This window comes from Hypanus sabinus, chromosome 1 (genome assembly GCF_030144855.1).
Source record: "Hypanus sabinus isolate sHypSab1 chromosome 1, sHypSab1.hap1, whole genome shotgun sequence".
Taxonomy (NCBI): Eukaryota; Metazoa; Chordata; class Chondrichthyes; order Myliobatiformes; family Dasyatidae; genus Hypanus; species Hypanus sabinus.
Genome location: NC_082706.1, coordinates 108,753,641 through 108,775,887, shown reverse-complemented (window position 1 = coordinate 108,775,887; position 22,247 = coordinate 108,753,641). Strand labels below are relative to the sequence as shown.

Below are 22,247 nucleotides of genomic sequence, written 5' to 3'. Positions count from 1 at the left end.
ACTAACTCCTTTCCACTCTTCACCCCCGAACCAACCAAGTATCTATTGTTATTTAATCTCTGCTGCTTTCCATTCCAAAACTGGGTTTCTCTTATCTTCCTCTCCTCCCTCTTACCCACCTCTATACTTGTACTTTGCATCCTTAACTTTTCTCATTGACCTGACATGTTAACTTGCATCCCACCAGATGCCACACAGTCTGCTGTGTACTCTCAACATTTTCTATTTTTAGTGCAATCTTCTACATTCAACTTTGCTTATAAAAATGGTGCAGGGTATAAAAACACGGTGGGAAATCTCAGGGTAATGAAGCTGGGATGTCAGAGACAGCTAGGAACAATCAGAAGCCATGGGTAGCTGTACGTAAATGCAGGTTCTTTCAAGATCTATAAGGAGCTAACCTGGTTCCAACATATTGATGCAGCTATAAAGAAGGCAAGACAGTGACTATACTTCATTAGGAGTTTGAAGAGGTTTGGCATGTCAACAAAAACTTCTATAGATGTACTGTGGAGAGCATTGTGGCAGACTGCATCACTGTCCGGTATGGGGGGGGGGGTCTACTGCATAGGACCTAAAGAAGCTGCAGAGGGTCATAAATTTAGTCAGTTCCATCTTGGGTACTAGCCTACAAAGCACCCGGGATGTCTTCAAGGAATAGTGTCTCAGAAAGGCAGTGTCCATTATTAAGGACCTCCAGCACCCAGGGCATGACCTTTTCTCACTGTTACCACCAGGTAGGAGGTACAGAAGCCTGAAGGCTCACACTCAGCGATTCAGGAACAGCTTCTTCCCCTCTGCCATCCAATTCCTAAATGGACATTGAACCCGTGAACACTAACTCGCTTTTTAAATACATGTTATTTCTGTTTTTGCATGATTTTTAATCTATTCAATATACATATACTGTAATTGATTAACTTACTTATTTTTACTTTTTTTCTTTCTAAACTAAGTATTGCATTGAACTGCTGCTGCTAAATTAACAAATTTCACGGCACATGCCAGAGATAATATAATCTGATAATGAGATAATGATCTGATTCTGATTCTGTTTTCGTTTCAAATGACTTCAGCATTTTGCTTTGGTAATCAAAGGCTGCAAGGTAAGAACTGAATGGATTATATTAAATTAAAAGAATAGATTAAAGAACATTAAAAATTCCAGAAATCTGAAATAATAGTAGAGGCCTCTGGTCCAGGGTCTCTGATCTGAATTTTAAATTCTGTGTCTCTTTCACAGATGTTGCTTGACCTACTAAGTGTTTCCAACATTGCTTCTTTTTATTTAAGATGATGTTTGAGACCCTGTGTAGTAGGTAAAATTATGTTTCTTTGTTCCTCCTGCTTTTCTGTATTTGGGGATATCGCCAGGCTCACAAAGGGACCCTCAGATGATGTAGACCCTTTTGTGGATGTTTCAGATGGGATTCCTGGTAAAAAGCAGAGATATTCCCAAGCACCACTCCAGGATTGCTCTGTTTCTGCGTTTTCAGATTCATTTCCTGTCCCGTTAATTAGTGTCCTTTTATATTCCACAGCCGCGGCAGAGGCAGAGAAAAAGGATGAGGTTCCCACTGTCTCCGCAAGCGTTTCAGCTAACTGGTCCAAGAAAGAAGTTAAGAAGAAGGACGGGCAGAAAAAGGACAGCACTAAAAACGACAGGGACGGATCAAAGAGCAAACCAAAGGATGGAGAAAATAAAAACGGAACAAGACAGAAAGGAGCAGGACAGAAACAGGCAGGGGCAAAAGGTGGGGGGAGGGCTAATACTAAAGGACCAGGAAATGCCAAAAGTACTGGGAAGGCAGGAGTGAATTCCAGGGGTGGGCCAAAGAAAACACCTGCAAAAAAGACTTAATAGATTCAAATGGGCAATACAGTCATGGTGAGCCCAAGCTGGAGAGAATGTTGACATGCTGATGTTTCAATCACTAGGCCATAGTTTCTAATCCAATCAGAAAGAACAGGCTTAAATGTCACTTCTCTACCTTGACGTGAACTAATGTGGGAAAGTGGTGTAGGAAAGTAGCATATTCACACTAATGAGAAGGATTATGGAGGATACGTTTGGGGTGGAAGCTGAGGGAATCATCAAGGCAGTGTGCATTTTCTCAAGGTTTTCTGTGAGTGTGATATAGCACAGACGATTTTCCCCATCATCTTCACTCAGCGAGCAGCAGCACAGTGCTGCTGCTGACTCACAACCCCGGGTATCCAGTTCAATTCCGAGCTCCAGTTCCTTTTGGGCAGATATTGCATACTCTCTCAGTGATCACGGGAGTTTGCTCCCACACACCAAAGGTCTGCGAGGAGGTTAATTCGTTACTGCAACTTATCCCTTAGTACAGAATTAAAGAGGAGTTAATGGACATCAGTGAGAGAAAACAACGTGCAGACAAACTGGGAATTAAGGGAGAGGAAATAGGGTTAATGGGAGCGATCCCCTGGGAACAAGCTTGGACCCAATAAGCTCAAGAGCCTCCTATTGTGTCTTTATGTAAATAAGATGAAAAACTGTCATGATTTCTATACTATTCTTCTTCCTCCAATATTTTCAATGTTATTTTTTATTTCAGCAGCTCCACACTTTATGGGTATTGCTCCTGTTTTAACAGCCACAAAATATCCTGTCCTCCCACGCTTGTCCCATGCTGGAAGTGCGCCAGTTACATTGGACGCATGAGTGGTCTTACATCTGTTTGTATCTGTGATAGGACATGGGCCCATGCCTTATCATTCTGTCTGTAAGTGTTTTGTGCTCCTGCCCACATAGCAAAACAACAGAGGTTGAGCTATAAACTGAACATCCTTCATTAAATGCAACAGCTCTCAACTAACAGGAGTGACTGGAACAACGATTTTTGAGAAGTACACCCATAAGGTACATTCAGTTCTTAATGCTGCAGTTAGTCACATTATCTACACTTATATCCATCAGGGTGTTTGTGAACTGGCTTGTGAATGATCTGCTATACAGCCCACAGGATGCAATTTATTTCCCAGGCAATGCATTAAGCCAATTATTCTTAAAGGGAGTGTTGGAGGATGCTTCTGATCCATGCCATTTATTTATTTATTCATAGTGGAGATAACAGAGTAGGTCTTTGACATGATTCTGTTATTTTCCCCCGGATTGTGAGGTCAAGTTTTGCCTTCTCCAGCACTGCGCACCATATTCTATCCCCATTCTCAGGATCCTCAAGGCTTATAAATGCTGCCCACAGTTCATGATCCCAACGAGTTGACAGATCAAATGTCCATGGTCCTGTTCCCATTTCTAGCCCCATCATCTACAGCTATTTGGACTTCCATCAGTTTCTACAGCAGGTGAATATTTTTAGATGATCAGGCTAGATTGGTTTAGTAATGCAATCATGCCCCAATCCACTGAGTTGAAGATGTGAAACTGGCTGTTTTACCCAAGCAACAAGAGGGTGTAAGACTATGAGCGTTTCTGGCAGAACTGAGAGCAGGCAAGAGGCCTGATCGAGACAGCTACAGCAGGTAAAAGCAGGGCAAGAGAGCACTGGGAAGCAAAAATGTGGCTGCAAAAATTCTTGGGTTGGGAGAAAATGAAATGAAAAGGGTAACAGAGAATTTCCATTTAAATGTTTATAGAATCATATGGTCATAAAATAAAGAAATGTGCCCCTCAGTCCACCCCATCCCTGTTAACTTCTCCATCCCTCCATCTGATCACATTGTCCTTCATTAGGACTGTATTTTTCTATGACTTCCCTATTTCAGTATCTGTCAAAATGCCCCTGAAACAAATCAATTGCATCTGATTCCAGGACTTCCTTCTGACAGAACATTCCAGATATCAACCACTTCCTGTGACTGACAGGGAAGATTGATTTAGCAAACTGACACCCCATTCACAAGATCCAGTAGAACTCCATGTCCCTACTGACAAGCGAGCCTGGTTAATTAATAAATTTGCACTCCATTAAAAGAAATGGATATGAAGGCAGTGAAATTCATTATCCCAATCTGAGTTTGTGGATGCATGGTAGAATCAAACTTTGAACTTGTCTCAAACTTTCCAGCCAAATGACATTCTCTATCTTCAATGTAATTTATAAACAACCGTTCATTTGTTGCTTTGTATTTATTTTATGTACAATGATTAATTTTGCATTTAAATGCAGCTGAGATTTTTAGCTCATTTTGAGTCTAAGGAATAGCCCCACATCACAGTGAATTCTACAAGTGCACTGATATAAATGTAGAGCCAGCTTTAAATAAATATCAGTAAATATTATTGCCATCATTGCATTGTCTTATGACCCTGCAGCATGCATAACATATTCTATAATTGAAACTATGTCTTACCTTCAGATTTAGACTTTATAGACAATTAAAACTGTGCTGGGGAGGATCTGTGTGTCTTTTACCTATACCTTGATGTGGAACTCAGCTAAACCATAAGTAACGTGGAGCAAGTAACATACCTCTTGACTCCCAATGCCTTTCCACTACCAACAAGTTACAAGCAACTGTGTTGTGAAATACACACCTCCAACTTGGCTAGGTGCAGCTGCAATAACATTCAAGAAGTCCCACAACCATGCAAAAGAAAGCTGGTCACTTGATCCAGCACCATAAACATCCCCACTTCCACTGCCAGCCGCCTGTGAAGGCACCACCTAAACCTTCGATCCTTACCACTGAGCACAAGGCTATCAGACACGTAAGTAAGACAGTGCCTTTCAAATAATCTAGAATTGGTTTCTTTCATTGTTGCTAAGTCCAAATCCTCAGGAATCCCTACCTAGCAGTACTGAGAAAGTACCTTAGCCACTAGACTTCAGGTCTGAAAAATATAAGCTTTCTAAGCCAAGCAGGAATGGGCAATAAATGCTGGTTTTGCCAGCAGTAGCCATAGACTGAGAATTAGACTGAGGATTATGCTTTTCACTGGTATATATTGAGCTTTGTTTTGGCTCACATCTGTTCTGCCTTCTCACTAATTCCCTTACATTCCCGACAAATTCCACATTGGCTTCTTGAGCGACTGTTTGACGCTATGGGCTCTTTCCGTAGAGGAATAATGCACAATTCTTGCCTGTGAACAAGCTTTATACATGTGGGAGCAAATCAGAGAGATTCCCCTCCTTTAAATGCAGTGATGTGGATACTGTGAGGAGATGATTTCAACCTGATAGAGACAGTTCAAAAGGCCTAACTGCTATTATGCAAATATTTTACAACATTCAGTTAAAAACCAGGGCTGGTTCAAATGGGAAGAGTTTGCAAAATGCTTAAAATCCTTTAGATACATAATAAGGCACCATGATTTCTAGAAGCAAAAGTTCCAATAAATCTCATCTAATGGCTCTGTTACATAGAAACATAGAAAATAGGTGCAGGAGTAGGCCATTCGGCCCTTCGAGCCTGCACCGCCATTCAGTATGATCATGGCTGATCATCCAACTCAGAACCCTGTACCTGCTTTCTCTCCATACCCCCTGATCCCTTTAGCCACAAGGGCCATATCTAACTTCCTCTTAAATATAGCCAATGAACCGGCCTCAACTGTTTCCTGTGGCAGAGAATTCCACAGATTCACCACTCTCCGTGTGGAGAAGTTTTTCCTCATCTCGGTCCTAAAAAGCTTCCTCTTTATTCCTAAGCTGTTACCCCTCGTTCTGGACTTCCCCAACATCGGAAACAATCTTCCTGCATCTAGCCTGTCCAATCCCTTTAGAATTTTACACGTTTCAATAAGATCCCCCCTCAATCTTCTAAATTCCAGTGAGTATAAGCCTAGTCGATCCAGTCTTTCTTCATATGAAAGTCCTGCCATCCCAGGAATCAATCTGGTGAACCTTCTTTGTACTCCCTCTATGGCAAGAATATCTTTCCTCAGATTAGGGGACCAAAACTGCACACAATATTCTAGGTGCGGTCTCACCAAGTCCTAACACCACCGCCCAGCTTCATGTCATCCGCAAACTTGGAGATGCTGCATTTAATTCCCTCATCTAAATCATTAATATATATTGTAAACAACTGGGGTCCCAGCACTGAGCCTTGCGGTACCCCACTAGTCACTGCCTGCCATTCTGAAAAGGTCCCATTTACTCCTAGTCTTTGCTTCCTGTCTGCCAACCAATTCTCTATCCACATCAATACCATGTGCTTTAAGTTTGCACACTAATCTCCTGTGTGGGACCTTGTCAAAAGCCTTTTGAAAATCTAAATATACCACATCTACTGGCTCTCCCCTATCCACTCTAATAGTTACAACTTCAAAAAATTCTATAAGATTCATCAGACATGATTTTCCTTTCACAAATCCATGTTGACTTTGTCCGATGATTTCATCTCTTTCCAAATGTGCTGTTATCACATCTTTGATAACTGACTCTAGTATTTTCCCCACCACCAATGTCAGACTAACGGGTCTATAATTCCCTGGTTTTTCTCTCCCTCCTTTTTTAAAAAGTGGGGTTACATTAGCCACCCTCCAATCCTCAGGAACTAATCCAGAATCTAAGGAGTTTTGAAAAATTATCACTAATGCACCCACTATTTCTTGGGCTATTTCCTTAAGCACTCTGGGATGCTGACCATCTGGCCCTGGGGATTTATCTGCCTTTAATCCCTTCAATTCACCTAACACCACTTCCCTACTAACATGTATTTCCCTCAGTTCCTCCATCTCACTAGACCCTCGGTCCACTACTATTTCCGGAAGATTATTTATGTCTTCCTTAGTGAAGACAGAACCAAAGTAGTTATTCAATTGGTCTGCCATGTCCTTGTTCCCTATGATCAATTCACCTGTTTCTGACTGTAAGCGACCTACATTTGGCTTGACCAATCTTTTTCTCTTCACATATCTATAAAAGCTTTTACAGTCAGTTTTTATGTTTTCTGCCAGCTTTCTCTCATAATCTTTTTTCCCTTTCCTAATTAAGCCCTTTGTCCTCCTCTGCTGGTCTCTGAATTTCTCCCAGTCCTCAGGTGTGCCACTTTTTCTGGCTAATTTATATGTTTCTTCTTTGGACTTGATGCTATCCCTATCAGCCATGGGTTCACTACCTTCCCTGCTTTATTCTTTTGCCAAACTGGGATGAACAATTGTTGTAGTTCATCCATACGATCTTTAATTGCTTACCATTGCGTATCCACCGTCAACCCATTAAGTATCATTTGCCAGTCTATCTTAGCTACTTCACGTCTCATACCTTCAAAGTTACCCTTCTTTAAGTTCAGTGTTTCTGAACTAACTATGTCACTCCCCATCTTAATGAAGAATTCCACCATATTACACAAATAAAGGTAACAAACAAAGGAAAGAAAGGAAAACAGGTGTTTACATATCTCCCAAAGCACTTCAATATGGAAAAACAATCTTTCATATTGTAACGTAGAAAGTGTGGCTCATTTCCACAAATATCTAGCTAAGAAATTGCTGTCCAAATTGTCCATAGTATTTTAGGCGCTGGGCACAAAAGCCTGTGTTGTCCGTGCTGCTGCAAGTAAGTTTTGTTGCACCTGTGCATACACTTACTTGTTCATATGATAATAAACTCCACTTCAACTTTGATTTTGACCATATACTGTAATTGAAGTGTGCAGATGGACACTTGTGTTAATATCTCTTCAAAAAGATGGTAACTGATACATTGTGGAAAACCCTAAACACTGCAATAAAGTGCAAACTATAATTTTTAAATTCACTTTTCGGGATGTGGGCAGATTTGGCTAGGCCAGCGTTTATTGCCCAGCCGTAAATGCCCTTGAGAGGGTAATGACCACCACCTTGAACCATTGCAATTCATTCTGGTGAATATATCCCCACAATGAACTGGGGCAGGAAATATCAGAGTCTTAGACCCAGCATTGATGAAGTGAATGCCAATATTTACCAAAGTCAGAAGGGGATCTGACTTGGAGGATGGTGGTCCTCCAACCTGTTACCCTTGTACGTCTAGGTCAGGAAGAACCCACCAGAGTAGCTAGCTGTGGTGTATAACAGTGTTGTAACTTTTTTAAAATTTATCACAGCAGTAAGTACTAAAGATATCTAAAGTGTTACAGGACCTCCAACACTCTTTCTCAGGGAGTGCACTTCAGATTCCAGACACCCCCAGATGAAAAGGTGTTCCTCAGATTCCATCTTAATCTCTTATCTTAAACCTCTGCTCTCTGGTTTTTAACACGTTGCTATGGAGAAGGAAATTCCTGCTATCCACCTTATTATCCCTCATCGGCCTGCAGTCATGTTCTTCACGTGCTCCCTGTGCTCTAAGGAAAGCCAAAAGGAAGACTATTCGGCCTCTCTTCGCACTTGAAAGGAGAGACTGTGATCTGATTGTGACAGGGAGGAAATTTTTAGGGTGTTTAGGATGATGGATCGTACTTTTGAGCAAAATAATTTGAGCTTTTTGAGAGCTGTTAGAACCATTCTAGTCATTTTGGACTACTTTCTACAATTTTCTAAAATGGAGCTGATTTGGATCTTACCTGATAAAGTCAAGTCCATTGATGGTATTTCAGTCTTAGTTTCTGCCTCAAGTGAGCTGATAATTTGAATATCTCTAATTGTAATTAGAGGGATACACTCTCTAAGCTATTGAATAATTCACACACAGAGACTGAACAAAAAAGCACTATGTATATGCTGGATAATCAGAATACAACAAATAGGTAAATGTTCAATTGCCAAGGATAATTACGTTCAATTAAAAACCACTCTCAAGCAGCAGGGAGCCCGATAATCTTCACAGGTTAAAGTAGGCCAAATGGTATAACAAATCCAGCTGGTCAAACAGATGGAAAGTCTCATGCAACAGCAGACAAAAAGCACAAATGTACCTGTAAGAGTAGCTTTGGGTTTCAAAATGAGAAGGTGGTACACAGTGGTAGCCACAATTGCAAATAAGTTTTTAGATGCATTAAGGGGCTAAAGATGATTAAGATCTGTAGAGATATCAAGGATATTGTATGATATAAAGTTTGTAAAACAATATTTCGTGCTTTTCCACACAGGAAATTAATTACTTTTGAAACGCAATCTCTGTAATAACATACAAAACATGGCAATTTATTCAGTGCCAAGTTCCACAATATCAGTGAAGTAACACTTTACAACGTTGCACTAATAATCCAGTCACTAGAACAATTCTCCCCCCTTCAGATTAGTACTAGCTGATTTTATACATTGGCTAGAGAGAGTTTTATCCAAAATATGACACCTTTAGTTATTCCTCTTTGCCATACTGTAGCTCATTACCGTTTACATAATTAAGCCAGTGGTGTAGAATTTGAGCTCATTACACTCTAACGAAGAGGTCAGAATACTGTAACTAACTGTAACCAACACTTGAGACTATGGAGTCTAGCATGAAGAAGAGGAAGATGCTCTTCTGGTGTCCTAATCTAATATTTTTATTATTGCCACCTTTAAAAGCAAACTAATTTGATATTCAACATATTAGTAATTGGGTTGTGTTTGCTCTTTTCAAAACACCAGCTTCATTTGCATATTGGTCAGAGAAGTGATGCAAAGGCTTTCTATCGAATTTCTTAACCTGTTTTCCATCAGCTCAACTCAGGTAGGATAGGGAAGGAACAACTGCTGTTCCGGGCACGTGGATTCAGCCAGCTGTTGGGTGTAGGTGGCCAATAGAATTCTGATCATGTAGTATTTGGATTCAGGTTGAACCTGGTCAGTCCACAAAGCAAAACCGTGAACCCAGAGTGAGTGACTGTACATGAATTTGTTGGAGGCAGTGACAAATCATCCTCCAACACCAAAAAAACTTACAAGTAGACCAAACATGAAGGAAGCGCATGTACCCGCCAACAATTGTTTCTTTGAAGTCTCCATGATCCTAAGTTACTATGGCAGGATGTCAGCTTCTGTGGTGTTCCTCAGGAAAGAAACCCAGAGTCAAAATATATCTGTGGGCAGTTTCTCAAGGTTACACATGTGGTTGCCCCTTGAGGTTATTTGAACCAAGGCCCAGTAAAACATTGCATCAGATTTCTTCTTGCAACCAGAAATGCAGGGACAAATGTGGTTTGAGTGCATGGTAACAAGGATATTCATCTGCATCAAAATATTCAGTGAGGGACAAGGTGGATTGTATTTTTGCAAAGAAACGAGCAGTCTACACCTGGGATCATTATAGTGAACCTTCACCGAGTGGCCTCCTATTAAAACAAACGTCCTTCCTTAAATAAGGTCACTAAACCTATTCAGAGTACTTCAGATATGGTGTCACTGGTGTTCCGTATGGTTGTAGTAGACTTCCCTACTTTAATACACCAACTCCTTTAAAATAAGAAAAAAGAATAAATACTTTTTGATGTTATCAAAAATAAAAACAATTCTGAAAGCACTCAGCAGATCAGACGCTATTTTTAGTAAAGGAAGCAGGTTAATATTTTGGGTCAGAGACTTAAAATATTTTGCTAACCTTTCCTTTATTGTGCTGGCTTTCAGTCAAAGGTCCACAAAACCTTTTGCGTTGTCATTTTCTCCTGTTAAATAATCCTATTCCTTCCAAAATGAATAACTTCATTTTTTGTACAGTCTGCTCTAGTCACCTACTTTCAGCCCCCATTATATTAACCCATCAATCTTGCTCTGTAAACTGTTTGCAATAAAACTTCAATAATCCACCGTAAGAAAATTCAGAAGTGATAGTTCAGCATTTGGTTAATCCGGTAACATTTGCAGCCCTCCCCTCCATGTCTGTACTTCACAGCCCCCATGTACTTGAAATCCACACCTACGCACCTAAACCCTCGTTCACACAGTCCCTTCAAATTCGTATGGTTCTGCTGGCTGCACTGTCTCAAAACTTACATCATTCAAATCCATATGTTCCTTTTAAATTTAACGAAGTCTTGGTTCCCATGCTGCTTTTAAATTTGTGTTACTGTATTGTTCTACTATGTAAAATTGAATTTGTAAAACACTGAAGTATTAAAAGAATTACATACAACATTGAACAGAGCAGCACAATGCACACCCTTCATCCCATGATGTAGTGCTGACATTTTAACCTTCTCCAAGATCAATCTAACCCTTCCCTCCCACATAACCCTCCACTTTTCATTCATCCGTGTGTGTACCTAAGAGTCTCATAAATGTCTCTAAAGAATCTGCCTCTACCATCACCCCAGGCAGTGCATTCCATACACCCATGACACTGTGTAAAAACCCACCTCCGACATCCCCCTTATAATTTCCTCCAATCACCTGAAAAGTATCGAAATTAGCTATTGCCTGGGAAAAAGTTATCTGACTGTTCACTCTATCTATGCCTCTAATCATCCTATACACCTCTATCAAGTCTCATCCTCATCCTCCTTATTCCAAAGAGAAAAACCCTAATTTGTCCAACTTTTCCCCATAAGATATTTTTTCTAATCCAGGAAGCATACCGGAAAATCTCCTCTGCACTCTCTCTAAAACTTCCATATCTTTCCTCTATAGGTGCAACCAGAACTGAACACAACTACTTCTTATTGCGTTGAAAATCTTCCAGTCTAGAGCCAAAAAAAGTATTGTGATACCCAGATCAATTCATCTTAATCCAATGTCCTTTTCACAATTTGCCTCACACCAAGTTTTGTGTTTTCTACAAATTTAGATGAAATACATTTGTTTCCTTTCATTCAAGTGATTTGGTTGTCCAGCCCGGCTTTGTGCATGGGAAATTGTGTCTCACAAGTTTGATTGTGTTTTTATTTGAAGAGGTGACCAAGAGGATTGGCAAAGGCAGGCCAGCAGACATTGTCTACATATCCGTTCGCAATGCCTTTGACAAGGTCCCTCATAGTAGCCTCGAAGGGCTAAAAGGTTAGTTCACTGGCCAAGTGGGCACAAAATTGGTTTGCTCAGAGGAGTCAGTAGGTAGTAGTGGAGGGTTGTTTTTCAGATTGGAGGTCTGCGATCATTACGTGCCACTGAGAGCAATGTGATCCCATCATTTGTCATATATATAGATATATAGAGCACATGGGTGGCATGTTCAATAAGTTTACAGATATCACTAAACTGGATAGTGAGAAAGGTTGTCTAAGGTTACAATAGGAACCTGATCAAGTGAGAAAGTGGGACAATGAATGGCAGATGGAATTTAATTCAGACAGGTATGAAGTGTTGAATTTTGGTCAGGTGAACCATGGCAGGAACTACACAGTAAATGGCAGCGCTCTGGAAAATGTTGTAGAACAGAGAGATCGTGGAGCACCCTCAAAGTAGTAACACAGTTGGACAAAGTAGTGAAAAAGTTGTATGGTATGTTTTCCTTCATTTGCCAGAGCACTCTGGGAAAGAATTGGGACCTCGTTATAGATGAGACCACTCTTGGAGTATTGTATGCAAATTTCATCACATGCTGCAGGGCAGATGTGATTGAACAGTAAAGATTCACAGAATCTGAAAGGTTCAAAGGTTCATTTATTATTAAAGTATACAACTCTGAAATACTTCTCTAGATAGCCACGAAATGAAGAAAGAAAAGAATGGCAGCACGGTCATCAACGCCCAAATCCCCCTCCCCATACAAATAAATGAACAAAAATGGAACAGGCAGATCAACGCACAAGTCCCCCTCCCCATACAAGTAAATGAACAAAAATGGAACAGGCAGATCAACGCACAAATCCCCCTCCCCATACAAATAAATGAACAAAAATGGAACAGGCAGATCAACGCCCAAGTCCCCCTCCCCTGCACACACAAAAGAGAGAAAGACTGAGCCAAAAAACACAGGATATAAGAAAATGTCTGTACTCCAAGTCCATACCTAAAATGCAGAAAATGGGTAATGTTCTCTGGGCGTAACGGCGGGCCTTTCCTTCTCCATAGCAGAGCGATCTAACCAGCAATAAAAAGGCAGTCAACCCCGTGCATAGCAGAGTGATCCCCCTGCGATAAAAAGGCAGGCTGCTGGTGCTCACCGCCTCGATGCTTCAATCTCCCTTGTCGTTTTATTTGGCAGACATTGGAAGCTTTAATAGGTGAAATGGAGACAAACATCAGCTCATGCCCGTCCCACAGGCTTTTTACCACAAGGTTCCCACAGAACTGTCTCTGCCTCCCGGAATCCTCTCGGAGACTGCAGGGTGCTGATCTCCGAATCACAGACTCCAACAGTCTCCAACATTCGAGTTGGAAAACAAGCATAAAAGGCATATAGTAAAAGAAGTGAAATTTTTGGTTTCATGATCTATCCAGAAGAAGTTGACTGAAGGAGCATTGGACCAGATGCCATCTTGACTGGAAGTATTTGAATCCTGACTGTGCTTGAGTTAAAAAGTCAGCCTTAATAGGCTGAGAAAACAGAGGCTGAACGATGGCCTTGTAGAAGTTTATCAACTCTTGAGAGGCAGAAATAAGATGGTGGTCACAGTCTTTTCCCCAGAAAAGGGAGTGCAAAACTAGAGAGCATTAATTCAAAGCAAGATAGGAATGAGTTAAAAGGGGTCCAAAGGGCCAATATGTCAAATATGGAACAATGTACTCATTGCCTTAGTGGATTTAAAGGTAGATAAATCCCGAGGGCTGAACAGGATATATACCAAGCTACTCTGGCAAGCAGGAAAGAGATTGCTAGTGTGTTAACAGAGTTGGTGAGATTCAAAGAATAGGAATTGGCCAGACTTGGTTTGTTCTCCCTGCTGCAGTGGAGGTTAAAAGGGACCATTGTCGACATATTTAGAATTGAGGGATATAGATAAATAAATTGCAGGAAACCTTTCACCACATCAAAGACAGACAAAGCAAGCGGATGTAGATTTAGGGCAAGGGGGAAGTGCTGTAGGAGGAGTTGAGAAGGACCTCTTTCATGAGCTGTGAATGCATCGAATGTACTGTCCAAGATAGTGGTTGAAGCAGGATTGCTGACAGCATTAACAAGTCTCTAGGTGCACAGTTGTCACATCCCCTAACACTTAGCCCACTTCTTCTGGGAGATGGGACTAGTGCAGAAGGATCCGCTATTGTTTGAATGAAGTCATTGGAGAAAGCTACTGATAGATATGAAGCAGCCTCTTTATTTGACAAAATAAGATACAGCAGGCATCTTATTGAGGTGATTCAGTTGGAAAAAAGTTGGCCCACACTACCCTATATTTTATGTGTTAAACATCAAAGGACAATCCCATATTTACAATGCATTCACAATGCTTTCTTTGAAACTACATTCAAACTTCACACCTCCTGATTCACATCCACACCATGGCCATCTAAATGAATTTTAATCAGCATTATCTGGTCTGTGATTCAAGGTCTTTAGGAGCCTGTTGTTCAAAGCTGCATTTTGCATTAAACCTACAGTCTATATCCAGATTTGAAGATTGGTGGCTGAAGTTATTTGCTTGAAGTGCTAAAATTGCTCCAACATCCCTAACATTGGCTTGGATATGGTGGGCCACTTGGCCTGTTTCCATTCTCTATCTTTGTGCCTCTGTGAACTTAAAACAAATTTCTGAAATTTGTCGGGCATAATTTCTCCTCCATGAAACCCTGCCAAATGTGCTTGAATGGATAATGATTTTTTCAACCGTGTTGCTGTTACTTCCTTAATAGTAGAGAAACATTTCCAACAATAGATGCTAGGCTGCAGTTACCCACGAGGCAGATGGCAGTTTTCCAGTCCTCTGGCACATATCCAGAACCTAAGCAGTTTCATTCTATATCTTGGCAACTACTTCTTTTAGGATCCTTGGGTGCAAGCTATCCAGACCAAGGGTCCTAGGAGCTCACCGCCCCACTAGCTGGCCTAATGCCAATTCTCTGGTAACAGTGTGGGTTTAGTTCCTCCCTGATAATGTTTGATATTAACGAGATGTTCAAAGTATCTTCTACTGTAAACATAAATATAAAATATCTGCTTTAACTCCTCTGCCATTTATTTGTTCCCCAAAAGTATTTCACTTTCTCACCCTCCAATGGATCAATGTTTACCTGGTTCTTTTCTTGTAGTTGAAGGCCAATCTGATAGCCAAGAGAGCCTGCAGATGCTGAAGTCCAACCTTTGCATTCCTGCTTAACTCCCTCTAGTAGTTGTTTCCAATATTCACATTCTCTTCCCTCCACCATGTTCCATCTGCCTCTCTCTATTTTTTTCTCTCTCTCTTTGTCTGCCTCCACCATCATTTGCCTGCCATTCTCTCTCAGCTCCAACTGAGCACTCTCTGCCTGTTATCTTACATCTCTCCTTGGTCAGACCCCACTTGGAATACTGCGACAGTTCTGGTCAGCTCACTACAGGAAGGATGTGGTTGCTGCAGAGAGAGTGCAGAGGAGATTTACAAGGACGTTGCCTGGATTGGAGAACGTGTCTTATGAGACTAGGTTGAGTGTACTTGGCCTTTTCTCCTTGGAGCTACAGGGGATGAGAAGTGACCTGATAGAGGTGTATAAGACGATGAGAGGCATTGACCATGTGTATAGCCAGAGGCTTTTTCCCAGGGCTGAAATGGCTAACACGAGAGGCATAGCTTTCAGGTGCTTGAAAGTAGGTACAGAGGGGATGTCAGGGGTAAGTTTTTCACACAGAGAGTGGTGGGTGCCAGTGATGGTAGGAGAGGTGGTTACAACAGGGTCTTTTAAGAGACTCTTAGATTGTACATGGAGCTTAGAAAAGTAGAGGGCTATGCAGTAAAGTAATTTTAGGCAGCTTCTAGAGTAGTTTGCATGGTCAGCACAACATTGTGGGCTGAAGGGCCTGTAATGTGCTGTAGATTTATATGTTCTATATTCCCCTCAGTCCACCAGTCACCTCAGACTCCTTTGTCACCACTGGCCATCTCACCTCTCCACTCTCAGCCTGATGCAGCATTTTGAACCAAAATAACAATAATTACATTTCTCCCACAGTTGCTGCTCAACCTTTTGAGTTCCTTCAGCAGATGCTTGTTGTAATAGCTATAGATATTTCCATAGAAGGGGCAGGAGGTGGCTGATAGCATGGGAGATGGATTTTTTTGCTGTACCCAGATCTCCCTCTGCTCCCAATGCTTAATATTATCAATACCTTTCTAAATGCTTGCTCTCCATTTTGAGCAGGAATTCCCAGAAATCGGTGGAGATTTGCACTTTTCAAGGAAGCTCTGAACGTATCCTTGTATTTCTTTTTCTTTAGCCCCTCTTTTCAGTAAAAGTGCTCAAGTAAGAGTGTCTGCTTTAAGAAGTCTGATGTAGCACACCAACAGTGAAGTGTGCACAAAGAGGCCGAATAAAGTTAACTAGGGGCTTAGTGGCTGAGATGTTGACCCTAGAGTGAATATTGTCATTGGTCAATATTTTTTGGTTTAAGGTGCCATTCAATTAAGGATGGCGTTATACGACTAATTGGCTTTCTGCATTGCCATAAAATGTACAGAAAGTTCCAGAGATTGTGAAGAGTCTTTGTATAAATCACACACATCTTGTCTGAATTTACATGCTTCAGTCTGTACACTCTGAGATAGACTTCATTAGAGGTTAAGAACTCATTGAATATGCATATTTTGCATGACTGGAATATTTTCCCAGCTGTGGGTGAGAGGAAATGGCCTGTTTTCCCATCCTCCATCTTCTCGTCCAGCAGCATTGCTGCACTGTTGATGAAACAGAGATAATTATTTCAGGTTGTTATTCCCCATCCATACTTTATAACGTTAAAGATCACTTCATCCAGCTGCAGTCTCTAAAGACATCTGCCTCTGGCAATCACACAGCTTGCGCTTCAGCTTTAACAAGCAGGTTGAAAGTCACCCTAGTGATTATTTAAATAGTGACATTTTCCCAATTGCTTCTTTATTTTTTTGATGTCCCTTGAGCGGTGGTTAGGGTTAAAAGCAGCAGGCATTTAGTGCAATAAATGAGGGTTAAATCTAGTTTTTAGCTAAGCCAATGCTGCTAGCGTATGTGAGTATGCTAGATAGGGTAGATACTATAAGGACATTTCTACACCAGGAGCATCATGTCAGATTGAGGGATGGGTCACTTGAAACTTACAAAATGAAGAACTTCTCTTAGAGAATCGGGAATAATTTGAATTTTCCACTAAAGGATGCTGCATCACTGGGCCAGATTGATGCCTGAATCAGCCAGCTGGCCCCACCATCAGACTCTTGTTTTGCTGGATCTTTTAATCATTTTGCTGCATATTGTGCGGCATAGATGGGCTGGCACAGTTCTGAGACACCATTGGTTGTAATAGTATTATTGGGTAAAGATTTCATGGGAAAATGAGCTAATCTTTTAAAAAAAATTGTTTAATTACTTTATTATTTTTCATTTGTTCAAGTTTTATAGATTTAGTTTTAGCTATTAATTAATACATCGGTGTTTCTTAAATATATGCTTCACTTTTAATAACTTACAAATATATTTGAACAAAGCCAGAAAATAATATAGCAGTTAACCTATGCACTTTGGTATAATGACATTATTTTCTCATTAAACTCAGTCAAATACAATATTTAAACAAATTCTGAAATATTGCTGCAAAAGTGAAAATCAATGAACATCTATAAGAACTTATTTGGAGGAAGACTTTCTTTGATCAACTTTCATGTTTGACAGGTTTGTGTCTGGCTCCTTTTGTGACCCTCTGAGCAAGGAACATAACAGACTCATTCATCACATCACAGCCACTTATTCCTAAGGCCTCTCTGCGGACAGGTCCAGAAAGCCAGGGGTTGTTCTACTAAATAACACAGCACTTATCGAGTAAGCCAACCTACAATCGCAAAGCTGGGGGTGTTGTGGATAGTGTGGAGTTCTGTCAGAAGTTACAGTAGGACATCAATATGATGCAAAACTGGACTGAGAAGTGGCAGATTAAGTTCAACCCAGATAAGTGTGAGGTGGTTCATTTTGATAGGTCAAATATGATGGTAGAATATAGTATTAATGCTAAGACTCTTGGCAGTGTGGAGGATCAGAGGGATCTTAGGGTTTCTCTCCACAGGACACTCAAAGCTGCTGTACAGGTTGACTGTGTGGTCAAGAAGGCATACAGTGTTTTGGCCTTCATCAACTGTGGGATTGAGTTCAACAGCCGAGAGGTAATGTTACAGCTATATAGGACCCTGGTCAGACCCCAGTTGGAGTACTGTACTCAGTTCTGGTTGCCTCACTACAGGAAGTTATGTGGAAACTGTAGAAAGGGTGCAGAGGAGATTTACAAGGATGTTGCCTGGATTGCGGAGCATGCTTTACAAGAATAGGTTGAGTGAACTCGGCCTTTTCTCCTTGGAGCGACGGAGGGTGAGAGGTGACCTGATAGAGGTGTATAAGATGATGAGAGGCATTGATCATGTGGATAGTCAGAGGCTTTTTCGCAGGGATGAAATGGCTAACACAAGAGGACATAGTTTTAAGGTGCTTGGAAGAAGGTACAAAGGGGATGTCAGGGGTAAGTTTTTTACGCAGAGTGGTGAGTGTGTGGAATGGGCTGCCGGCAACAGTGCTGGAAGCGGATACAATAGGATCATTTAAGAGACTCTTTGATAGGTACATGGAGCTTAGAAAAATAGAGAGCTAGGGGTTAACCTAGGTAATTTCTAAAATAAGTACACACAGCATTGTGGGCTGAAGGGCCTGTATTGTGCTGTAGATTTTCTATGTTTCTATATACGGATGATAAAACTTGTTTATCTGCAGTTGAAAATTAACATTGCAAATGTTAGAAATCTGAAATATAAAGAATGCCAGAAACACTCACCAGGTTAGGCAGCACTTCTGCAAAGACAAACAGCGTGAATATGTCAGTTCCAAGACCCTTCATGGTCTCAAACTGAAGTGTTAACCTTGTTCTCTGTACTTCGGCAGAGGAGCCTACAATCTTTTCACCATTCTGTTGTTTTGTGCCCATCTCTTTATTGATTGGTGTGATTGTATTTATTATTACAATGTCTCTGAGCCTCTCTGGATAAGCACATTGATGGGAGGAGTATGGAGAGCTATGGTCCAGCTGCAGGTCGATGGGACGAGGCAATTTAAATGGTTCAGAATGGAATAGATGGGCTGAAAGGCCTGCTTCTGTGCTGTACTTCTCTATGACTCAAAGCTCCTAGATAAGCATGTAGATGAAAGAAAAATGAAGGGACATGAGGGGGGGAAAGTTAGATTGATCTTGGAGTAAGTGAAAAGGTCAGCACAACATTGTGGGCTGAAGGACCTGTACTGCTATGTTTTATGTTGCAAGCGAGGAACTTCATTTCCTCCTAGTGTATATGACAATGGACTAAATTTAATTTGTTCCTGAATCTGAATTCCCAGTCAACTATTTGGAATCAGTTTCTATTCAATTGGTATACAGAGGATTGCAATTTACATTCTGAATAAATGCTGGAAACAGGTTAATTAGCAACTTCAAAAAAAGTAACAGTTGTAAACTTGAAAAGGAAATTCTCATGGGACAATGAGAAAAAACACAAGTGAATGGAAGGACAAACAATCGACTTAAGAAACTCAGCATTTTGTGGGGGGAACGGAATAGTTATCGTTTTGGGTCAAAACCCTGCATTAGGACACGTTGACCTAAAATGTCGACAACTCATTTCCCCTCACAGTTCCTCCAGCTGATTATAGACACAAGAAGTTCTGCAGAAGCTGGACACACACAAACTGCTGGAATAAAGTCAAGTCAAGTCACTTTTATTGTCATTTCGACCGTAACTGCTGGTACAGTACATAGTAAAAATGAGACAATGTTTTTCAGGACCATGGTGTTACATGACACAGTACAAAAACTAGACTGAACTACATAAAAAAAACACAACACAGAGAAAGCTACACTAGACTACAGACCTATACAGGACTGCATAAAGTGCACAAAAACAGTGCAGGCATTACAATAAATAATAAACAGGACAGTGTCAGGGCAAGGTGTCAGTCCAGGCTTCGGGTACTGAGGAGTCTGATAGCTTGGGGGAAGGAACTATTACATAGTCTGGCCTTGAGAGCCCAAATGCTTTGGAGCCTTTTCCAAGACGGCAGGAGGGAGAAGAGATTGTATGAGGGGTGCATGGGGTCCTTCATAATGCTGTTTCCTTTGCGGATGCAGCATGTCGTGTAAATGTCCATGATGGCAGGAAGAGAGACCCCGATGATCTTCTCAGCTGATCTCACTATCCGCTGCAGGGTCTTGCGATCCAAGATGGTGCAATTTCCAAACCAGGCAGTGATGCAGCTGTTCAGGATGCTCTCAATACAACCCCTGTAGAATATGATGAGGATGTGGGGTGGGAGATGGACTTTCTTCAGCCTTCGCAAAAAGTAGAGACACTGCTGGGCTTTCTTTGCTATGGAGCTGGTGTTGATGGACCAGGTGAGATTCTCCGCCAGGTGCACACCAAGAAATTTGGTGCTGTTTACGATCTCTACCAAGGAGCCATCAATGTTCAGTGGGGAGTGGTTGCTCCGTGCCCTCCTGAAGTCAACAAGCATCTCTTTTGTTTTGTTCACATTAAGAGACAGGTTGTTGGCTCTGCACCAGTCAGTTAGCCGCTGCACCTCCTCTCGGTAAGCTGACTCGTCGTTCTTGCTGACGAGACCCACCACGGTGGTGTCATCGGCGAACTTGATGATATGGTTCGAGCTGTGTGTTGCAGCACAGTCGTGGGTCAGCAGAGTGAATGGCAGTGGACTGAGCACGCAACCCTGGGGAGCCCCCGTGCTCAGTTGTGATGGTTTTGGAGATGCTGCTCCCAATCCGGACTGACTGAGGTCTCCCAGTCAGGAAGTCTAGGATCCAGTTGCAGAGGGAGGTGTTCAGGCCCAGTAGGCTCAGCTTTCCAATCAGTTTCTGAGGGATGATTGTGTTGAATGCTGAACTGAAGTCTATGAACAGCATCCGAACGTATGCAGTAAGTCAACCACATTTATCAATAAACTGGAAGGCGATTATCTCTTCCTCCTATCACTTAGCAGCAGCTCGCTTCATTCCTCTTCCCCACCCTCCCACCTTCCCCTTTACCTTGTTTCACCCATATCCTGCTAGCTTGTACCCCTCACCCTCCTCCCACTTTCTTATTCAGGCTTCTGCCCTCTTCCTCTCCAAAGCTCAAAGTAAACTTATTATCAAAGTACGTGCATATGCCACAATATAAAATACTGAGATTCATTTTCTTGTGGCCATTCACAGTGACTACAAGAAATACTATAGATTAATTGAAAGACCCCACCCAACAGGACGGACAAACAACCAAGGTGCAAAAAGCAACAAACTGTGTAAGTTCAAAGAAAACAATAAGAATAATGATAAAAATAAATATTGAGAACATGAGTCCTTCAAAGTGAGTCCATTGGTTGTGGGAACAGTTCAGTGATGGGCAGACTGAAATTGAGTGAAGTGGTTCAAGAGCCTGATGGTTGAGGGGTAATAGCTGTTCCTGAATGTGGAGGTGTGTGTTATGAAGCTCCTATACCTCCTTCTGAGAAGAGAGCATGGCCTGGATGGTGGAGGTCCGTGATGATGCTTTCCTACAACAGCAGTCCATGTAGATGTGCTCAATAGTGAGGAGGGCTTTACCGTGATGGAATGGGTGGTATCCACTACTCTTTGTAGGATTGGTGTTTCCATATCAGACTGTGATGCCCCTTTGTCCTGTCTTAATCAATCTATTTGCAAAGATCCCAAAGACTATCCCAAAGTTGCATCCAATTACTTCATTAATCAGCATCAGGTACATGTGCTCTACTAATAGGGATTTTCCTATTAGTAGTGACGACATTACCCTTTTGTTTTATGAATCTTGTTCCACCAGTTCAACAGCACTGGTTTATTTTAAGTAGCACACGAAATGCTGGAGGAATTCAGCAGGTCAGGCAGCATCTATGGAGGAGTTCTGGGCCTAGACCCTTCTTCAGGACTAGGCCCTGCATCACAGCCTGGTATGTTCTCAATGTTAATTACTTATATATTGTTATTATTTTGTTTTTTTTAACTTGCATAGCTGGTTGGTCTTTCCACATAGGTTGTTTGACGGTTTGTTGTGTGCGGTCTTTCATTGTCCCTTTGTATTTATTGTGAATGCCCATAAGAAAATGAGTTATGTATGGTGACATATATGCTCTTTGATCATAAATTTACTTTCAACTTTGAACTTGTCCATGGCTATCAAATGACCTCACTGCCCTAAACTAATTATCCACTAATACTTTTACTGGAATTTTCTTATCAGTAAATGTTATACCCTTGCATAAAGATGACGTCATTATTTCTCTGCTGTTAAGTGGAATTAATTCCCACTCTTATGGCTCACATGATTTT

The 22,247-nt window shown here is 41.3% G+C and overlaps 1 protein-coding gene across 1 annotated transcript in view; it reads left to right on the top strand.

The window, feature by feature from the left end:
• tmie (transmembrane inner ear) overlaps positions 1–4,252 on the top strand; it is an 88,537-nt gene extending 84,285 nt beyond the window's left edge. Inside the window, exon 4 of the mRNA XM_059974178.1 lies at positions 1,542–4,252. Within this exon, the coding sequence (XP_059830161.1) occupies positions 1,542–1,861 (320 nt within the window). The 3' untranslated portion in view covers positions 1,862–4,252. The remainder of the gene's footprint in view (positions 1–1,541) is intronic.
• Positions 4,253–22,247: the final 17,995 nt, after the last annotated feature.